Here is a 19,185-nt window from a genome sequence, read left to right as displayed (position 1 = left end):
CTGAACCTGATTTTCTCAGCTGTATCAGGACCTTCAGTGATTCTGGACCCGAACAACATTTAAAACCAGACACAGTTACTATACAGATGAACGTTAAGATAATGACTGGCTTATCAATGGCTGGAGCGTGTTAGCTAACAAGCTAACAAATTTTTGCCCAGTCATTGTATACACATTGTTTTAGTAAGTCAAATTTCTGTTGCTGGGTTGCTAATGAGCTAATGGTTCTTAGCTAACAAGTTAATGATCAATTAACTGATATTAGCTGGGAAATGTTAACTCATTAGCAGCAAAGGAACAGACAATAATTATTTCTGGTTGAAATCTGAATATATAGTTGACGTAGCTTCTGAGATAATATTCTAATCTGTTTCCTGTGATCACATGGATACAACAATCTAGCTGGTAAGCTAGACTAGTTTTAGCCCTTTTATATATAAATTGAAGTCTTAGTATTAATTAATATTTAACACAGCATTGCTAATGTGCTAGCAGCTGTTAGCCTATGTTAGCTGATCTAGTAAGAGTTATTGCTCATGTATCTTATGTTAGCCCAGTAATTTTAGCTCATTAGCTACAAAAATTGATGATTTGCTGTTTTAGTAAAAAAAAAAGAAGAAAAAAAAAGATATAACTAAAATGTTCAGGAGAAGTTCTAGTAATGTTAGCTAACAGGTTAGCTAATTTTACTTCAGTATTTCAAAACCAGTCTCTGCAGCTGAAAGTCAGCTGTTAATTCACTAATTATTAATTGTGTAGCAGGCTACTTAATCCCAGTTTCTGTTATATCTGACAGTAATAATTAGCAACAGTAGGTGAGACTGATAGATGTGGTTTAAAGCTACAGAAGTATTTAAATAATAGTTTAGTATAAGAAGTAGGCTAATCGCTGACACACCTTAAATCACATTGGAAGGTCCTTATTCAGTGCAGACAAACAATCAGACTGAACAAACTGTTCGCTTGCTAGCTAGCTGGCTGGCTAAAAGACACTGATGCTCGTGCTAACGTGTTAACACTAGCCTAGTGGCTACACTAGCTTGTGTGCTAATCAGATGTGTTAGTAACTGTTCTCAACATGCCTGCCAGGGATGGCTGAGTGTTTTATTGAGGACGTGGCCTCAGCTGAGAACAAACATGGACACCTGAAGCATGAACACCTGAAATGTGAACACCTGAAGTGTGGACCTGTCGGACCCAGAGGAGGTTCTGACTGAGGAGTGTTTGTTTTATTCACAGCTGGATATTTGGAACTGAATGTCGTTTTTAACGTGATGTTTAGGTGATTGTAACCCCGCCTCCTCACTCTCCACCCACAGGTGCTGTCACTCACTTTGAGGTCACTGACCTCTGACCCCAGCCAGGTGCTTTAGGCTCACCTGAACTGTTCTCCTTTGGTTCCTCTGATTGTCTCTGTCTGTTTCACTTCCTGTTGGGAATTTTAAAAAAAGAGACTGTTAAAACTCTACTAATGATTTTATTTTCTGAATTTGTAAACTGATGTATATTTTAAAACAAATAAAATATTTTAAACGTAGCTCAGTCTGTGTCCTGGATCCAAACCTCACGGCAGGAAGGCCCAGTGCATGTTGGGATATGATCTCAGGTAATAGATATATCGGTGATGATGAAACAGTCAGTGATATCACTAAGGTGAGCTCCTCACCTGTGGTTTGTGTCAGCAGGTTGGTGTTGGACTGAGGCTGCTAAGGAGGATCTGGTTCCAGGTGAGATCAGGTACCTATCTGAGCCAAACAGTCAAATGACTTTAATTTTCTGTCTGTGAACTGTGGAGCAGTGCATTGTGGGACATCAGACGATAAAAAAACACGTGTCCTTAAACTCATCAGCTGCTGATTAAATGACATCATTAAGATTAATGAACGCTGTCATCATATACACACACACACACACACACAGCTGATTATCACATCGTTCATCAGTGTTAATGAAGCTGCTTCATAAACTGTTTATCACTGCTGTGTGTGTGTGTGAGTGTGTTTGTGTGTGTGTGTGTCTCCTGTTGCCTGGTAACAGCTGATATTGATTGTCTGCTGTGTGAATTATTGATAGTTGATAAATTATTGATCTGTGTTGTTTCCATTGTGTTCAGCAGCTCTTCAGGCCCCCGCCTCCTCCTGATGATGTCACCCACCCACCAATCAGCTGGTGTCTCTGTCTGACTGTGGAACAGAGGGTCTGGGTGGTTCTGTCAGGAACCTGGTTTCTTTTCTTTTGTGGTTTTTCAGGTTTTTTCAGGTTCTTCAGATCAGACCAGTCCAGCAGGTTCCCTGCTGGTACCAGGGTTGTTGGTTCAGGGTCCAGTCAGGATCAGGTCCTCAGAGATTCCTCTGGGTTCTTCAGGTCTGTGTTCTGAAGGTTCTGTAAAGATCCATGAAAACCCTGTCTCCTCCTCACCTGTGAGCTCAGGTGAGTTCAGGTGTCATCAGTGTCTCTGTTCAGAGACCTGAGTCTGATCTGTGAACTGTGCTGCCTCCTGCTGGACCACAGAGGAACTGCACATGAGACCAGGAGAAAATTATTTTGTCCCTCAGTTCGAGGTGTTAAAGGTGTTTCAGGTGACGTTAAGAAAATTTGTCATGATCCTAATTCTTAGTTTCATGTCATTAAAATGTTTTTTATTTGAATTCTGTTGTTCGATATTCGCAGAATTTCTTCATGTTGATCAAACTGAATCATTTAAATCCAGACACCAGAAGTCAAACAGGATCAATCACTCCTTTCCAATCAGGTTCTGTTGTCTCAGTCACATGATCCAAGTTTCTGAGTGTGTTCCTGTTTTCACATTATTAAACTGAATTCACCCTGAGTTCAGACTGACAGGTTCAGGATCTTTTAATTCAGTTATTTAACTTCAGCTACTTAAACAAAAAACTGAACGAAGTGAAAAAAATTAATCTTAAGTTTTAATAATCAATTTGTTTCTATAATTTTTCAAATAAACATTAGCATAGCAACATTAGCATGGCATATATATTGTCTCATATTTTCTGATTTAAACATTTTATAAATCAAATTAATCAATCAATAATGAGCAGATCAACTGGAAATGAAAATAATTTGTAGTTGAATGGAAACTGTTTATTTCAGTCAACTTTATTGACTCATCTTGTCCTGAAGAAAGTTACAGTCTGACTTTACTTAAACTGATCTGATGATCTCCAGGTTCTTCAGGTTCTCTTCAGTGTACTGAAGAACTCTTCTAGGATGTTCTCCACCTCATCCTCGCTGTAATCTCTCACCACAAACTGCTCACCATTGTCAGCTCCTCGAATCATGGCCGACAGAGCTGCAAAGAGACAGGAAGTTAACGAGACGCAGATGGGTCCATCTGACCTCACCTGCGGACCCTCAGGTCTGTGAGCCAATGGTGAGCGAGCACCGTTACCAGGTGTCAGTGTGTCACTCATAGGTGTTTCTAGCCCATTTTTGGGGAAAGCACCCCTAAATTGAATCCCAGCACCCCTAAAATTTGAGAGATTTGACATTTTTTTTCTTTACTGTATATCCTTTTTTTTAACAAGCTAGAAAAGCGTTGAAACCATACAGCACTTGGTTGAAACGAGGTTGTTTACCTTTAGCATGTTAGCATTAGCATTCTAATATTAGCATGTTAGCATTAGCTTTTAAACTTTGTTGTTGTGATTTTTGAAGTTTAATTGTCGTTTTGAGAAATAGAGAAGCTAACATAAGTGACACACCTGAACACACCTACACTCACCCCCCATTGGCTGACAGAGCTGAGGGGGCGTTGTCAGCACATTAGTAAAGGAGTGAAACAGGAAGTGTCCTCACTGCGTCCTGACGACGGTCTGAACAGACACAAGGTTTTTTTCTTCATGACGACAACTCGGCCAAGTTCGTAACCAACGCCCAGAGATGGCTGTGTGACCTCAGCCACCACCACTAAGGTCAGAGGTCAGACAACACACACAGAGGTCAGAGGTCACAGCCTGCAGAGACACCCTGTCACACTGACAGACAATAATCAATAACCAATAATCAGATCCTCACCATCAGACTGTTGGAGCCACTCTACATCTCTGTCATGAATGAACTTGTCTCCTGCTGCTGAGGCGTCCTCACCTGTCCAATCACAGCACAGCACCTCAGTGACATCACACACCGCTGTCCAATCACTGCACTGTATTTTTACTCTGTGGTACCAGTACTTTTACTGCAGTAAAGTATCTGATTACTTGTTTTATGATCAGCCAGTTAACTTATTGACAAACCAAACTTCTGATCAGTTCATCCAGAGATCAACCAATCAGCTGATCAATAATGAAATTAATCATCAGCTGCAGTAACTTCAGAGTTTTTTCTTTTCCTGTTGTTTGGATTTTTAGTTATTGATTCATGATGTAACAAACAAAACGTCATCAGCTGTTGTTGTTTCCACCTGTGACGCCAGTAACAGCTGTGGTCCAGTGAGCAGTACTCTGTAGTACTGTGTAGTACTCTGTAGTACAGCGTAGTACTCTGCAGTACTCTGTAGTACAGTGTATTAGTACTGTGTAGTACCGTGTATTTGTACTGTGTGTGCTGCTGCTGTGTGACCTCTAACCTCTGTCGGTGAGGTCGGTGCTGCTCACGTGCTCGGTCAGCACGGTTCCGTAGCTCTGCAGCTTCTGCACGATCCTCCGGTAAAGCGTGACGTCATCTCTCCCGCCGCGGATACTCCCGCAGAAATAAATCCTCATCTCGCTCAGACCCGTTCCTCAGACGGTCCTGATCGAGCTCCGCTGCTGCTGCTTCCCGCGCTGTTTGTAAAAGAGCTGCTGCGTGGTGACGTGTCACAGTTACGTAACGTCCAACCCTGTCTGTACATTGCCCTGACTCTTGTCTTGCAGGCATTTCCTCCGCTGTGATTGGCTGATCAGTCCGAGCCCTGCGGCCTCTGATTGGTGGAGGAGGGAGGCGGTGACGTGTGGGAGGAGTCACCTGACATACGCTGCTCAGGGCGGTAAAGTCTATGTGACGTCGGATAAAGGTTCACCTCTATTTGTTTCTATTTAACTTGACAACACACTTCTTGTAAGACCTTTCAAAATAAAGGTTTGTCAGGCTTCAGAGCAGCAGAGACAGAAAAACTACAAACGGAGGTATTTTTACTTCAGTTGTGTATTTAAATGTTTTTCCTGCCTGCAGTTACTGATTCAGATTAAATCTGAATATCATCAAATAAACTGATAAAACTTTATTGTTTCACAATATTAACATCAACGACACATCAGTGCATCAGTAACTACAATACAGTAATACTCATGACTGTTCTGAGTACTTTGGGTACTTTGTCTTGATGCTGATACTTTAGTACTTTTACTCTGATCTATAGAAGATGATGTTTTTATTTATTTACTCGAGGTTGAAGATTAAGATTCTTGTTTTTTATTCAGGACAATCTTTTCTTTTTAAATTAGTTCAAATATAAAACTGCCGTTTCCAATTCAAATCAAATGAATCTCAATCAACAGAATTCTTCATGTCGACTGAAACAAAATATCAAGAAACATCTGTTCTCTGTTTAAAGTCCATAAAGTTTATTTTATAAATACATCTGAACAAAAACCCCAAAACTGAATGTGACAGAATAAAAAAGAGAAAAAGTTTAGTTTGATTCATCAACACAATCGTCTCCAATCAAAGGTCACTTACTGCTTCTTCTGGACCAGACATGGTCTTCATCAGACCTCTGAGCTGAGACCATTCTGTTACAACAAAGATTTTAGACTGACACAGGAAAAGACGGCGGGGGGGGGGCTCACTGGGCCCTCGGCAGGGCCCCCAGGATCCTCAGTGTGGTGTTGAGCTCAGGTACATCTCTGGCCACCCGCTGCATTGGAGCCAGGTTTGGTCCTTCCAGAGAGTCCAGGAGACCTGAAACACAACGACAGGAGGTCTCACTCTGACCCTGAAACTGAGACAGGAGCTGACCTGTGACCTGCTGAGGTCAGAGTGAGACCTCTGCCTCGACCGGTTGGTGGAGGCAGAGGTCGTTTGGGTGTGACTCACCCTCTACGATCTTGTGATAGGCGAAGTGCAGGTAGAGCAGGAAGAGCATGTGCAGCAGAGACAGAGTCCCACAGAGGAGGAGACGAGGAGTCTGACCCACCGTCCGGGACAGCAGTGCCGCCACCTGAGAGGACGACACACAGGAAACCATGTGAGTCTACGGCTGAGCAGAGAGCCGGGGGCTGATGGGAAATGTAGTACTCACCATGCGCAGAGTGGACAGTCCTCCCACCAGCAGCCAGAGGACATAGAACAGGAAGTGGAAGTGGATGTTGTATGTGATGAGGAGGACGGCACAGTGACCGAACAAACCGTAACCCTGATGACGGCAGACAGGAAGTACAACGGTAAAAACACTGGACCGCTAGTCTGTACTGCACAGATCAGATAGCACTGATACTCTGTGTACTGTGTGTGTAGTGTGTGTAGTTACTGGTTCTGACCAGCAGGGACAGCATCTGCAGCATGGTGATCTGAGCGTTGACCAGGTACGCCAGGAAGTAGATGAAGGAGGAAACACCGAGCCAGTAACCGAAACATGTTCCTATGGCGGTGCCCATCAGAGTCCCCTCCCTCTGTGTACACATACACACACACACACACACACACACACACACACACACAGACATCTAACCATGTCAACGCTGATGGTCAAACCTGCAGGACAACTGGTTCTGTTCTGATGACCAGTGTGTGTGAGTGTGTGTCTGTCTGTCTGTGTGTGTGTGTGTTCTTACAATGACGGTCCCTGATGTCTTCATCCCATGCAGCAGGATGGCGACCAGAGTGAAGACGAGCATCAGAGGACCATACAGCTCACCTGCGATCTTCTACAGGAACAACAAACTGTCAGAGAACACACACCTGAACCTGATCCTGAACCAGAACCTAGACCGGAACACCAGGTGATTCTGGTCCTGGATCAGAAGTTCAGACTCTGCAGGTGTGTGTGTGTTTACCTGGGGGAAGTTGATCATGCGGACCGGGATCATGGACTCGATCAGTCTGGGGGACACAGAGCGGATCAGGGTCAGACCAGGAAACAGGAAACAGCTGACAGGAAACAGGAAATGGAGGGTCCTACCTGTTGCGGACCTGGACCGGCTCCACGTCGAAGTAGGGCCTCAGGATATCGATGTTGGCATACAGATTAAAGGCTCTGGAGGCCTGACGCTTCCCGGCCTGCCACACCTGGACATATCACACAGCTGTCAGTCACTTCCTGTGGCTGCTTCACAATAAGAGCCTCTGACGCCGTCCTGACCAGGACTCACCTCGTCAGCCACCTGTCGGCCCAGCTGACCCTTTAACCCCTTCATGCCCAGGAACTCTCCATCCTCAGCCGAGTCGTCCTCGGTGGCCGCCGCCTCTGCCGCCACCTCCTCCTCCTCCTTCATCCTCTGGTGCATCTCGCCCATGTCCTCGAAGCTGGAGCCCGACGTGTCGTCCATGTTCTCCATGTCGATGACGGCCGAGCCGCCGCCCTGAGCGGGGGGGGGGGGGGGTCAGTACAGGAGTATCAGTATCTGAATGTAGTATGGTAATGTAACAGTACTCCTTCTGCAGAGTAATATCTGACATAATTACTGATGAATTCATGTGTTCATCACTGTTTCACACAGAAATAATGATAATTGATTACTGACATCACTCTGCTGATCATATTAATCTGTAATGACATCATCAGGTAGTTACTGATCATATATATTATCAATACTGTGAATGTAACTGCAGCTCAGATCGTGGAAATACTCACTACTACTAATCAGGTGAAGTACAAGTACTTCAAACTGTACAGTACTGCAGTAGAGTTACTCTGCTCTGAAGAACAGGTCAGGTTAAACTGGTTAACTGATCAGCTGTGTGATAGTTAGCTGGGTAGGTTCTCAGTTAGCTGGTTAGATTAGCCTGTTATTTAGAAAGTTAGTTAGCCTGTTAGTTAACTAGTTAGCCTGTTAGTTAGCAGGTTATTACCAGTCTAGCTTGTTTATTAGCCTGTTGGTTATCAGGTTAGCTGGTTCATGAGCAGGTTATCTGTTTAGCCTGTTGGTTAGTCTGTTAGTTAGCTGGTTTATTAACAGGTTATTACCAGGTTATCAGGTTATTAGCAGGTTATTAGCAGGTTAGCCTGTGAGCTCACCTGGATGAGGTTGTCGTCGAAGCTCCCCCACGGTTCCGTGTTCGTGTTTCTGCTCCCGGAGCCCGCAGACATTTTCCCCGCAGCAGCAGCAGTCGTTAATCCGGTAGTTTACTGTGTGTGTCCCAGGTCGGTGACGGTGTGAATGTTCCCTCAGCGGAATCACGGAGCTCAGTCTCCGCACGAACGATCAAACCCTGATGTTTTAGTCTCTAAAATCCACATAACAACATCAGGACGTAGCTGGACCTCATCAGCACGCAGGGCGACGTCGTGACGTCATGCACAACTGAGCGACGTGGAAGCAGAAAATATCGCGAGATTCTCATGTTGACAACATGGAATAAGATAAAATAAATAAATACAACATACACAGATAATTAATAAATAAATAAATAAAATAAAATAATAATGCTCTGGTAGACACAAACTGGGGAGGTTTCCTGAGCTGAACGTTGATTTTCTTTCACAGAATAATGTTATCTCATGAGTTTACAGAGAAACATCAGTCAGATTTACTGATCTGTTTCACTGCTGTCTGCTGCACATACACACCATGATCAGTTTCCAGGGGACAGGATGAGACAGGTAAACATAAAGAAGTAGATACGATAGATACTTATTTAAATATATGGAACAACGTACAGCAACATACAGCCTGTTACAGTAATAATTGTGTGACGGTGCTGGGATGAATCCTGACAGGTTTATATTAGATGGTTGTGTACAGAGTAAATACACCCTGCTCAGGTTTATATGTGTCGGTGGTGATAACGTTGATGTGTGTTAAATTTCACACAATATTATTGTACTTGACTGTACAATGACAATAAAGCCTATTCTAAAACTCCGAGTGTGTTTAAACTGTAAATCAATCATCTGTAGTTTGTGTTGTTTTTACCGCGGTGTAACTCCGCACAGTGACCAGCAGGAGGCAGCGTCGCTCTCTGAATAACGAGATGTTGCTTCAGTTCTCGCGATACTTTTCACCCACTTTGTGTGTTTTTTGTTTTTTTTTTCCCCCTGACGTGAGCGTGACTTTGGGTCCAGGTCGGTGAACAAAACCGGCATTTAACGGAATACTTTCTCCGCTCAACGTGTTACCGAACTCACTTGGATTATTGATGACATCGAAGTCGAGGGTCCACAGCAGAGGCACGCGGTGAGTTCGACCGGCTGCGGACCCGGGAAACAGTTCCAGTCACACCGGTAATGTCGGAGCTAGTTTAGTTAGCACAGTTAGCTCAGCTGCTAACTTTGACCGCTACAGAACCGAGACCTCCTTAGTCTCAGATAGGTCTGCTGCTGGTCTGAAACTAAACATGTCATCGTGTTTTAGTGTTGTCGGGTTTCAGAAACGGTTCTGTCGACGGTTAAATTCCGTACTGTAACAACACAGCTGAACTCGGGCCGTGACCTCCAGCTGCTGAAAAAACATTAAACCTGTTTAAGCCCAACACAACCTGAAATATACCGGACCTCAGTCTTTAATACTTCTTTGTCGACCTGTCTCGGGATTTATTAAGTTTTATATCAGGTTTAACACGATACAAACGTTCTCGTTTCTTAAGAGTCTAAAACCAAACTCGCTGCAGAAAATCTCATATTTTGCAAGTTTCCGTTCCTCTGAGAGGTTCTATTTGCTTTAACAGTATTGTTTAATGATTTTTCTCATCACTAGGATCCGCTTTGTGATTCGGCCCACTCCTTTTAATGTCACCTGTAACAATAAGTCACATTTTCTATTCTATCTATTCTATGACTCCTGTGTGATTGTCTCGATCTGGCGTTTTTTTCAGAGGAGACACTGAGCCCATTGCTCCGACTATAAAACTGTAGGTTTTATTAAAATAAAGTGCTGCTGGGTGGATTATTGAATTTACTGAGGGAATAATCAGAGACAGTGAAAGTGTTGATCTGCTCTGTCTGCTGTGATCTCTGTCCTACAGTCCGGATCAAAATAAACATCCGGTGTTTTTTATGGAGTTCGGTGAGGTGAACAGAGACAGCTGTTTGTCGCTTTCTCTTCGGGTTAATAAGCAGCGGAGTTATCAGCTGTATTGATCACCTCCTGTCATGTCTCAGCTAATCACGAACATGTGTTATGAAGCTGTTAGCGTTAGCTCCCCTCCCTCCTCCCTCCCCCCGCAGTGAGTGTACGTGCGGGCGGACAGGCTGTCATGGCGGACTCTCTCTGAGCAGTTTCCTCATTCCTCTGAGCTCAGACTGGAGAGAGAGAGAGAGAGTCCGGATCAGAAGAGTCCGCGTTCAGGATCAGTGAGTCAGCAGCAGCATGAGGTACGGAACTGGACCTTTTACCGACTCCATTTTATCCGCCCGGTTCGCTCCCACACGGCTCCGTTACTCATTACTGTGGTAGTAAAGTAACGCAAAGTAAAACTCTGCAGTGAGACAGAAACATCCTGAGGAATAAAAACTAAGATGTTTGGAGTTTATAATCTATGCAGACGCTTCGGTGTCAGAGTAATCTATTACAAGTTACAGTACAGTTACAAGTTACATCACAGTATGCGAAGTAAAACTACACGGAGAGGTGACCCTGATACAACAATAACTTTTTACTGTTATTACTGTGAGTTACTGTGTAGGAAGTACTTTACAGCTGAAGTAATCTAATTACTTTCTAAACTGTCAGGTAGTTTAATCTGTAATTCAGTAACTCCAGCTGTCAGATAAAGTACTTTAAAATATAGTAGTGGAGTGAATGTACTCAGATACTTTCCACCTCTGTTTATATTAAAAGTTTAAAGAAGTAAATTCATCAAACTGAAGAAGTTTAGTTTTAATATGATTATTTATTGATCATCAGAAGAGTCAGTGTTGATCAATTTGTCGCAGCTTTTTTTTTTAAAGTGTAAGTAGAACTGATAAAATAATCAGATTAATCAATAGCAGTAATGATCATTAGTTACAACCTGACTCTGTAATAGTAATAGATTACAGTTTCCCTGTGTCCTGGGCTCCGACTGAAACATGCACATTAACTGATTTAACTTGATTTATTGATCATCTTAAGGTGTAAACAGTGATGTCATCAGAGTCAGAGGTCAAAGGTCAGCGTCAGAGAACGTGTAGCAGCTTCTTATCAGAGACTGGTTCAGCTGCTGCATACTGATACTGAGATCCACCCTTAGACCCCCCACCCCACCCGTACTACTGTATAGTACACACTGGAGAGTACTCCCTCACCATGTCTACAATTACTTCACTAGTTCTGTCTGGTAGTACTCCACTGTACACAGAGGTACTGCACTGTGTTTACCAGGAAATACTCTGTGTATTTACTTCAGGGCAGTACAGATACTTTGAGTTCTTCCTCAACATGTCTGATGTCTTTCCAATATCTGTGAAGTACTGTGCTATGGTTGTATAGTACTCCTCAGTGTGACACAGTACTGCAGTAGTACTGCAGTAGTATGTGTCAGTGTCAGGTGTTTGTATCTCTGTGAGAACCAGCTGTAAACAGCTCAATGGTTAAACTGGTTTAATCTCAGTGGTGACCCCACAGCCTCTGACCAATCACAGAGCACAAAGCGGCGGTCTGTGAGTGTCAGCTGAGACTTCACCACCACACCACACAACACTACACAACTCATGACATCACAACACAACACACACTGATCTGTGGTCAGCTGAGAACAATAGAAACCACTGAACACCTGTGGTCACATGACCTCTGTCAGTGACATCATCATCTTAGCCATGTTGACAAACAACAAAGAGTTGTGTTTAAAGTTTAAAACATGTTAATTACTATGAGAAACTGATCAGTATTATCGAATAAAATGCTGATTATTAATCAGTTCCCACAGTGTCTCAGAGGTAATTTATGGTAATCAGTCGTCAATACATTTTCTTACATGTGATTTTAGAAGTTGTGGTTGTGATAGAGAATCAGTGGAGGAGGAAACAGGAAGTAGAAACTGTTTCATCATCAGAGTAGAAAATAGAAATTCAGCTCAGACCAGACTCCTCAGAGGATTTAGACTCTGAGGTGGTTTTGAACTCTGAGGTGGTTTTGTGTTTGTGTTGAAGTTATGGTGAAACCTCCTCCTGTATTTATAGAAGCTGTGATACAGAGCTGTGTGATACGGAAGAAAATATGATTAGGATTTATTCTCCCACATTGATCAATATTTATCAGGATCTATAATCCGTGAATTTGAAGAGTTTCCTGACTGAAGCCTGAAGAAACCAGTCACTCATTAGTTCAACTGTGAGAATATAATTAATTAACATCATATTTTATCTGCCTGAACTAAACATTATAATTAACATATAACTGATCAACAAAAAAAACTAAACAAAAACCTGTGACTGATCACTGATTCCTCTGATAGGACCTTCTATGTAGAGGAGCGGATTAGACAGTCAGCAGTTTGTGAAAAGTATTTCCTGTCTGGGAGTTCATAGCTACAGTCCAGAACTTTAATCAGTTTCCTGAACACATCTTTCTCTGTTGTGTTCAGGGACATCATGTCTTTAACTGAGAAGAAGGAAAATATGTTTGTTATATCCACACTTCAGGACGACAGGAAAGATGTTAGCCGTTAGCCCTGTTAGCCCTGTTAGCTGTTAACACTGCTGGGCCTTGGTGTGGACAGACAAACAGCATCTTCATCCTCTCTGTGTGGTCTCTGGGATGAAACCTTTTCAGATGACTGTAAAGATTTGTTGTGTTTCCTGTTTCCTGTCCAGGATGCCGTCATCAGTGGCGGAGGCAGCAGGCGGCCTGAAGCAGTGCCAGCAGGCTCAGGGCCAGCTGGAGGACGCCATCAACACTGTGATGAAGGCGGAGCAGCAGCTGAGAGAGAACGCCAGAGAGGTCAGTACCTTCATCCTCCTCCTCCTCACGTGAGACAGGTGGTGTTGTGCAGTAAAACGAAGGATAAACACCCAAAGATGAGCTTGTAACATCCTGAGCTGTAAACACAATCACAGGTTCAGAGGTCAGAGGTCAAGGTCATCCTCAGTCTCATTTAGTTTAACTGCAATGGTTTGTCAGCAACTGGTTTAAATAAAGGTTCAGTTTAAAGGTTTTAGAGGAGGAGAACCAGAACGTTACAGCCTGACACTGAGCTGAAATCTCTGATCACGATTCAGCGAGTGTTTTTGTGTTTTTGGACCAAACCAGGTCTTTGTCCAGACTGATCCCAGACCAGATCCACCACTGCTGACTCACTCACTGTGTGTATGTGTGTATGTGTGTGTGTGTGTGTGTGTGTGTGTGTGTGTGTGTGTTATTGGAGGTGGAGTCAGTATAAAACACACTAGAGAGAGAGAGAGAGAGAGAGAGAGAGAGAGAGCGCAAAGTGTGGTAGAGTCAACATATAAAGAGTGGAGGAGAGAGAGCCGCTCATATCACTGAGACCTGCTCCAAGTACTGGAGCACTGGACTCTGTCGTGGTCTGGGTCAGTCTTCTGGACTCTGCTGGACTCAGTGTTCAGGTAAATTAAGGGATTTGTTTTTAAAGACGTGTGTGAGAGAGAGAGATGTCATGGTGTGCGCTGATTGGTCAACACTTTGTCATGTGATGATGATTTTCATCATTGATAAGTCAGAGACAGAGGAGGAGGTTTGTTCCAGCTGTTTCCTCTGAAAACTCAGGGCTCAGTATACTTCCTGTTACTACCTGTTTCACCTGTGTCTCACCTGTGTGTATGTGTGTGTGTGTGTGTGTGTGTGTCAGGTGCGCACGGAGCTGCAGAGCTGTGTGAGTCGTCAGCAGGAGGCGCTGCGCTGCAGAGAGGTTTGGCTGCTTGGTCAGATCGAGCTGCTGGAACAACTGAAGACTGAGACTCTGCAGCAGCAGCTGCACCAACTGCACTGGGTAAACAACAACTATAAACAACAACTATAAACAACAACAACAACATCAGTTTGGAGCCAGCTCCTGATGATGAGTGTTTGTGTTTCAGCTCCGAGGTCAGTTTGATGTCATCGCTCATCAGCTGCAGAATAACAACAGTAACGACGTGAGCAACCAGCTGACCGTCTGCATGGAGAAGTAAATACACAACAATAACACAAACATATTGACCATGATCAAACTGCTTCATCCAGGTGTTTGCGGGTTTTGACAGGTGAGGAGACTGAGGTTGTGTTTGTTTTCCACTCCTGTGTGTGCAGGTTGTCGTCGCTGAGTCTGACTCCAGAGGAAACACCTGAGATGAGTTTCCACGCCGACACTCGCTCTCTGAGGCAGGCCATCACCTCGTTTGGCAGCATTACCGCACAGGTAACTCACACTCACACACACACACACACACACACACACACACACACCACACACACACACACACACACATATAGGTGTTGTGTGATGCTGACCAGGTATTTTCTTGACTTCCCGTTTGCAGCTTGTGGAGGGTGTGTCCTCTCAGAGCCCCGCCCCTCAGAGAGCTCAGGTGCAGAGCTGTCCAATCACAGCCAAGAAACAGGTAAGCCCACCCAGCAGGTAGAGGCAGAACAGGTAAAGTCACCTGGGTTGTGTGTGATCTTGATTGGTCTCATGTGGATCTGTATCTCTGTAGAAGGTGGAGGTCTCTGCTCTGAGTGACTGGCTGCTGGGAACTCATCCAACCAGCAGCTCACCTATTGGCTACCAATCCAGCAAGAACCCTCAGGATTGGCTGATGTCACACAAGGAAAGCAAGGTGAGAGAGACCAGAACCCAGAGGGGTTTACTATGACTCTTACTAAGTGAATCCAGAACCTTCAGATCATTAAACAGTCTGAGTTTTATTTTGAAAGTGGACTTCCTGTGTGTGTGTGTGTGCAGGATTCCTGTCCTGTCCTGGCCTCGGTGGACTTCCTGCAGGCCTGGGGTCAGCTCAGGGACCTGGAGGCGTGGCTGCTGCAGGACCAGATCTTGGTCAGAGAGAGGAGCAGCAGCTGTAGCTCCTCCTTCTCCATTGAGAAGATCGACGAATCAGAGTTCACCGTCTCCCCCGAGGAGGAGGAGGAGGAGCTGAGCGACTGGCTCATCACCCCACCCACCGCCGCCATGGAGACGGCATCTGACGCTGAGCGGTGGCGTCAGGTGTTGAAGCCATTTGAGGACGGCTGGGCGTGCAGTGATTGGCTGGTGGGCTCGAGCCGCCCGGCCGACTGCTCCTCCTGCTGCCAGACCAGCCGGGCCGTGGAGATCGAGAACCTGGGTCAGCTCAAGTGCCTGAAGACCCCGCCCGCCTCCAGCCCCGCGGCCCCCCCGGCGGCGGCCCTGGAGGCGTGGCTGCAGCAGGTGGTGCCGGTGCAGCAGACCTGCAGAGCCAATGAACCGTGCTCGTCATACGCCGACTGCGTCTGTGAGGAGAACTGTGGCAGAGAAGCTCTGAGCCTCTGGCTGCTGCAGCAGGACGGACGAGACAAGAACGGAGTCCCTGTGGCCAGGACTGGCCCCCCCTCAGACCAGACCAGCTCCCCCACCCTGAAAACAGCCCCACCCACCCTGTACCACAGAGAGCAGGAGCAGAAGGTAACAACCACAGAGTCTGTTCATCACGTCCTGGTCCAGCAGAGACCTGATCTGGGTCTGTAGACCTAAGGGGGGGTTAGAGGGGGTCGGGGGGGTCAGCTTCAGTTAGTTCAGCTCAGTTCAATGTCAGACTCAGGTCTTACTGACGTCTCTGTCTCTTCTCAGGTTCAGGCCATCCTGGAGGCCTGGCTCCACCCCAACACCTCCTCCTCCTCCCTCTCTGCCTGGGTGGCTCCTGAGGAGGAGAAGGCCAGCAGGGAGGACCACAGCTCCCAGTTCAAGCCTCCCTCCTCCTGCTCCCCATTCCAGCGTCCTTTGGATCCAGATCTCTGGGTTGTCCCAGCAAAAAGTCTGACTCCTGCTCTGGGGTCAGGAGGTCAGCCCCACCCCACTGAGGAGGAGGACAAGTGGCTGCTGAAGAAGAGGAGTCAGGCTCAGGTAACAGGACCAGAACAGACCAGTACAGACCAGAACAGTGCAGACCAGTACAGAACAGACCAGAACAGTCTGTCAGGGTAACATAAAGGATTTTGACCTGTTGAGTCTGAGCTTCGGTCTCCACAGTGTCAGAGACAGAGAGAACAGCCCCAGTGCATTGTGGGAGTGTAGAGGTCAGAGTTGAGGAGTAACGAGCTGTGCTGTGTCCTCAGGAGCGTCTGGTCTTACCTGTTGTCTGTGACCTGTTCTCCTGTATGAAGATGAGCGGAGACAAAGAAAAATGGCTGCACAAAGCACCTGTACAGGTGAGTGAGAGATCCAATCAGAGCTCAGTGTTCACCTGTTGGTCCAGGTGTGTTGATGACCTCGTCAGGTTCACCTCTCCTCTCTCCGTCTCCAGATGTGACGACAATGTTTCTTCTTCTTCTCTTCACTTCATCGCTGATCAGCGCACACGACCACAATCTGACCATCGCCTTCTACTTCCTGTGACATCACCACGCTCTCCTCCAATCAGGATCCAGCTCAGACACTGAGACTGAGCAGGAGGTGGAGCTGTGTCTCCTGGTCTTCATCTGGGGGATCAGACTGTGCTGATCAGTTATTGATCATCAGCTGATCGATTGACAATAATCTGCTTTAAGCTTTCAGCCGTTTAACTGATCACTTATTAATCACTTATTGATTAGTTATTGTAACCTTTATTTAACCTTGATCAGCTGATGTTTGGAGTTTGTCGTCAGCTGATCCTGACAGGAGGAGAGGGGGTGGGGCTAAGTGGTGGTGGGCGGAGTTAAAGTTAGATGATATAAAGTTTATTTTAAAGGATCTGATTTGATTTTATTTCATCAGCTGTTTTTATCAGATGTTTCTTTTCTGCTTCCTGTGAAGCTGCTGACGCCTCAAATCCACTTCCTGTCTGTCCTGAACCGGTCCACATCAGGTCCAGGTCCTGACTCGGTCCTGACTGCAGGCTGCTGAGCATTACTTTAAATATGTTTCCATGACGACGGCGGGTCTCTGTGACGCAGCGTCTGATTGGTGGAGCTAATCGTATCATTTCCCAGGATGCTTTGTGTGGAGGCAGCCTGCAGTCTGTAAGCAGACAGGTCACATGACTCTGTCATCAGCTGTGATTGGTGCTTTTTATTGAAGCTCTGCGGGGTGGGGGGTGGCTGTGATGTCATCAGTTCTCTCCTGCTGTGATTCTCTACAGTAATAAAACATTATGACATCATCACCATGTCTGTGACATCACTGATCTGTGATGAGTACTAAGAGTACTTCAGAGTAGAAGTACTCACTGAATATTACAACAGTAACAGTACACAATTATCAGCAGTTAAAGTTACAGTATAAACAGTAAAGTACTCTCTCTGAGCAGAGTAATAGATTACTGGATTATTCTGGGTTGTTCATGTGTTCATATGTGTTTTCAGTGATGAATGAATGAGGAAGTAATGTTCCCAGCAGGTGAAGCTGTCAGGTGACCTGTTACCTGAACTCTTCACTGGAAACAGGAAGTTAACCGTTTCTGTTGCAGTGGAAATGACACTGACAGGATTTTATTCTGAAATTCTCTGAAGTTTCCAGACGAGCAGGAAGTTTATTTATAAACGAGATCTGAACCCAGAGACCAGACACTGTGAGGACCGAGTCCTCGCTCTGTAACTGTCCTCACAAAGATATCCGCGTACACACACACTCGGATAACAGCTGATAAACTTCCTGTTCACTGCAGCTGATGAGGTCACGCCCTCCAGCAGGAGGAGGCTGATAGAGACATGACATCACTGTGACATCAATGACCACACAGCCAACCCCAGAGCAGAGGAGGAAAGTAACTGAGTACATTTACTTTGTACTTCATGCTAAAGGGGCAGGAAATGACCAGAGAAGAAGAAACTGGAACAGGAAGTGAAACACTGAGTCAGTGAAACTGAACCTGAAGAAAACACAGACCTGGGATCATGATGTTTACTTGCAGTTGTCAATCAAACAGGTCAAAGATCTTCGCCATAGAGTGATGATCCACACGTGACGAACAAACAGTCTGAGAATCATTGACTGACCTGAGAACAACCTGAACTCTGATCACAGAGCAGTTCATTGTAGGTCAGTGCAGTCTGCATCGAGTCCTCGAGTCTCAAATCTCAGTCCATTTTAATCAAGTCAAAGTGTCAGGTCTGCTCAGATCCTCTGAACACTGATCATTGATTGATTATCACCTATTGATCAGCTCAGAGTCTTTAAATAAAATGTTTCACCTGGAGAATCAGTAAAAACAACACGTGATTGGTTGAAATGTTCATTTAGCTGTGACCTTTGACCCCGACCTGCCCACATACAGGTGAGTTAACACAGCTGTGTTTGTGTGTGTCCTTCAGGGACCGGTGGTCTCAGCTGTGTTTGAACAGAGGTGGTCACCTGACACACACATACAGGGGCTTTTATTTTGGAGTTTTTCTTGTTTCTGTTCTGTTTTATTTCCTCTGATGTTGATCAGCAGTTTTTATGTTTACACTCACAACTGAGTCCAATAACCAATACCTAATCATTGATCCTAAGGATAATTTTCATTCTTATTTTCACCTGGACTATTGATTATTGATTCTGGATAAAAGATGTAAAACATGACTGAAACATTAAACTTCATGTTTCTCCCTGAGTAAAAACAGAAGTTTTCACATGAGCAGGTTTTTCAGGGATTTTCTGGTTTTATTTATTTGTCAGATTCAGTTCTGTTTTTTAAAGGTCTCTTTGGTTCAGGTGCTTTTATTTTGGTGGTTTGCGGGTTTTTTTTGTGTCTGATCATCGGAGACTTCCTGTTAGTGAAACATGAGGACAGGTGGTTTTCAGGTGATCTTTCTTCTCAGACTGAGATCAACCAGTGACAGTGATGAAAATTATGAAGGTGATGGTGAAGATGAAGGTCAGTTTGCAGTTGTTGGGCTAATGAATCACTGTGGCCTGTTTCTTCTAAGACACTGAGTTTCATTCAGACTTCACTTCCCAGCATTCATTGCAAACTGCCCGTGTTTGTGTGGCAGTGTTCACTGTGGGAAGAGAGCGCCG

At 45.0% G+C, this 19,185-nt stretch overlaps 3 protein-coding genes across 4 annotated transcripts; 1 reads left to right on the top strand and 2 right to left on the bottom strand.

Annotated features, from left to right (window-relative positions):
• Positions 1-3,101: 3,101 nt before the first annotated feature.
• dnph1 (2'-deoxynucleoside 5'-phosphate N-hydrolase 1) lies at positions 3,102-4,816 on the bottom strand. Its single transcript, XM_018662804.2, has 4 exons — positions 4,589-4,816; positions 4,036-4,107; positions 3,817-3,927; positions 3,102-3,310 (listed from the first exon to the last, which is right to left on the bottom strand). The coding sequence occupies exons 1-4, from the start codon at positions 4,722-4,724 to the stop codon at positions 3,192-3,194; spliced, it is 438 nt and encodes a 145-aa protein (XP_018518320.1). The 5' UTR covers positions 4,725-4,816; the 3' UTR covers positions 3,102-3,191.
• Positions 4,817-5,540: 724 nt separating this feature from the next.
• yipf3 (Yip1 domain family, member 3) lies at positions 5,541-8,465 on the bottom strand. The gene is made up of 9 exons (XM_018662807.2): positions 8,177-8,465; positions 7,311-7,520; positions 7,121-7,227; positions 6,996-7,041; positions 6,774-6,866; positions 6,480-6,611; positions 6,242-6,355; positions 6,037-6,160; positions 5,541-5,901 (listed from the first exon to the last, which is right to left on the bottom strand). Exons 1-9 carry the CDS (start codon positions 8,246-8,248, stop codon positions 5,786-5,788), a joined length of 1,014 nt encoding a protein of 337 aa, XP_018518323.1. The 5' UTR covers positions 8,249-8,465; the 3' UTR covers positions 5,541-5,785.
• A 701-nt stretch (positions 8,466-9,166) lies between these two features.
• Positions 9,167-17,350, top strand: ncoa4 (nuclear receptor coactivator 4). Of its 2 annotated transcripts, none has more exons than XM_018662788.2 (11): positions 9,167-9,335; positions 12,893-13,019; positions 13,885-14,025; positions 14,114-14,202; positions 14,325-14,433; positions 14,555-14,635; positions 14,729-14,851; positions 14,977-15,672; positions 15,838-16,110; positions 16,323-16,415; positions 16,511-17,350. In XM_018662788.2, exons 1-11 carry the CDS (start codon positions 9,298-9,300, stop codon positions 16,514-16,516), a joined length of 1,776 nt encoding a protein of 591 aa, XP_018518304.1. In that variant the 5' UTR covers positions 9,167-9,297; the 3' UTR covers positions 16,517-17,350. The 2 variants fall into 2 exon arrangements, with proteins under 2 accessions (XP_018518304.1, XP_018518305.1); XM_018662789.2 differs by lacking the exon at positions 9,167-9,335 and adding an exon at positions 10,301-10,471.
• The last annotated feature ends 1,835 nt before the right edge of the window (positions 17,351-19,185 follow it).

This window comes from Lates calcarifer, unplaced genomic scaffold, assembly GCF_001640805.2.
Source record: "Lates calcarifer isolate ASB-BC8 unplaced genomic scaffold, TLL_Latcal_v3 _unitig_5322_quiver_762, whole genome shotgun sequence".
Lineage (NCBI taxonomy): Eukaryota > Metazoa > Chordata > Actinopteri > Centropomidae > Lates > Lates calcarifer.
The sequence above is the reverse complement of the archived record's forward strand: the minus strand, read 5'-3'. Positions and strand labels throughout refer to the sequence as shown.

What these genes read in the sequence shown, in the direction of transcription:
- dnph1 (XM_018662804.2), bottom strand. Translation starts at nt 4,724, where the DNA reads ATGAGGATTTATTTCTGCGGGAGTATCCGCGGCGGGAGAGATGACGTC. An exon ending in GTGGCTCCAACAGTCTGATG is followed by an intron (nt 3,928 to 4,035) that starts GTGAGGATCTGA and finishes CTCTGACCTTAG; the next exon opens with TGGTGGTGGCTGAGGTCACA. An exon ending in CAGACCGTCGTCAGGACGCA is followed by an intron (nt 3,311 to 3,816) that starts GTGAGGACACTT and finishes GTCTCTTTGCAG; the next exon opens with CTCTGTCGGCCATGATTCGA.
- yipf3 (XM_018662807.2), bottom strand. Translation starts at nt 8,248, where the DNA reads ATGTCTGCGGGCTCCGGGAGCAGAAACACGAACACGGAACCGTGGGGG. An exon ending in TCGACGACAACCTCATCCAG is followed by an intron (nt 7,521 to 8,176) that starts GTGAGCTCACAG and finishes CCCCCCGCTCAG; the next exon opens with GGCGGCGGCTCGGCCGTCAT. An exon ending in GACTGTCCACTCTGCGCATG is followed by an intron (nt 6,161 to 6,241) that starts GTGAGTACTACA and finishes TCGTCCTCTCAG; the next exon opens with GTGGCGGCACTGCTGTCCCG.
- ncoa4 (XM_018662788.2), top strand. Translation starts at nt 9,298, where the DNA reads ATGACATCGAAGTCGAGGGTCCACAGCAGAGGCACGCG. An exon ending in CTGACCGTCTGCATGGAGAA is followed by an intron (nt 14,203 to 14,324) that starts GTAAATACACAA and finishes CTGTGTGTGCAG; the next exon opens with GTTGTCGTCGCTGAGTCTGA. An exon ending in AGAAGAGGAGTCAGGCTCAG is followed by an intron (nt 16,111 to 16,322) that starts GTAACAGGACCA and finishes CTGTGTCCTCAG; the next exon opens with GAGCGTCTGGTCTTACCTGT.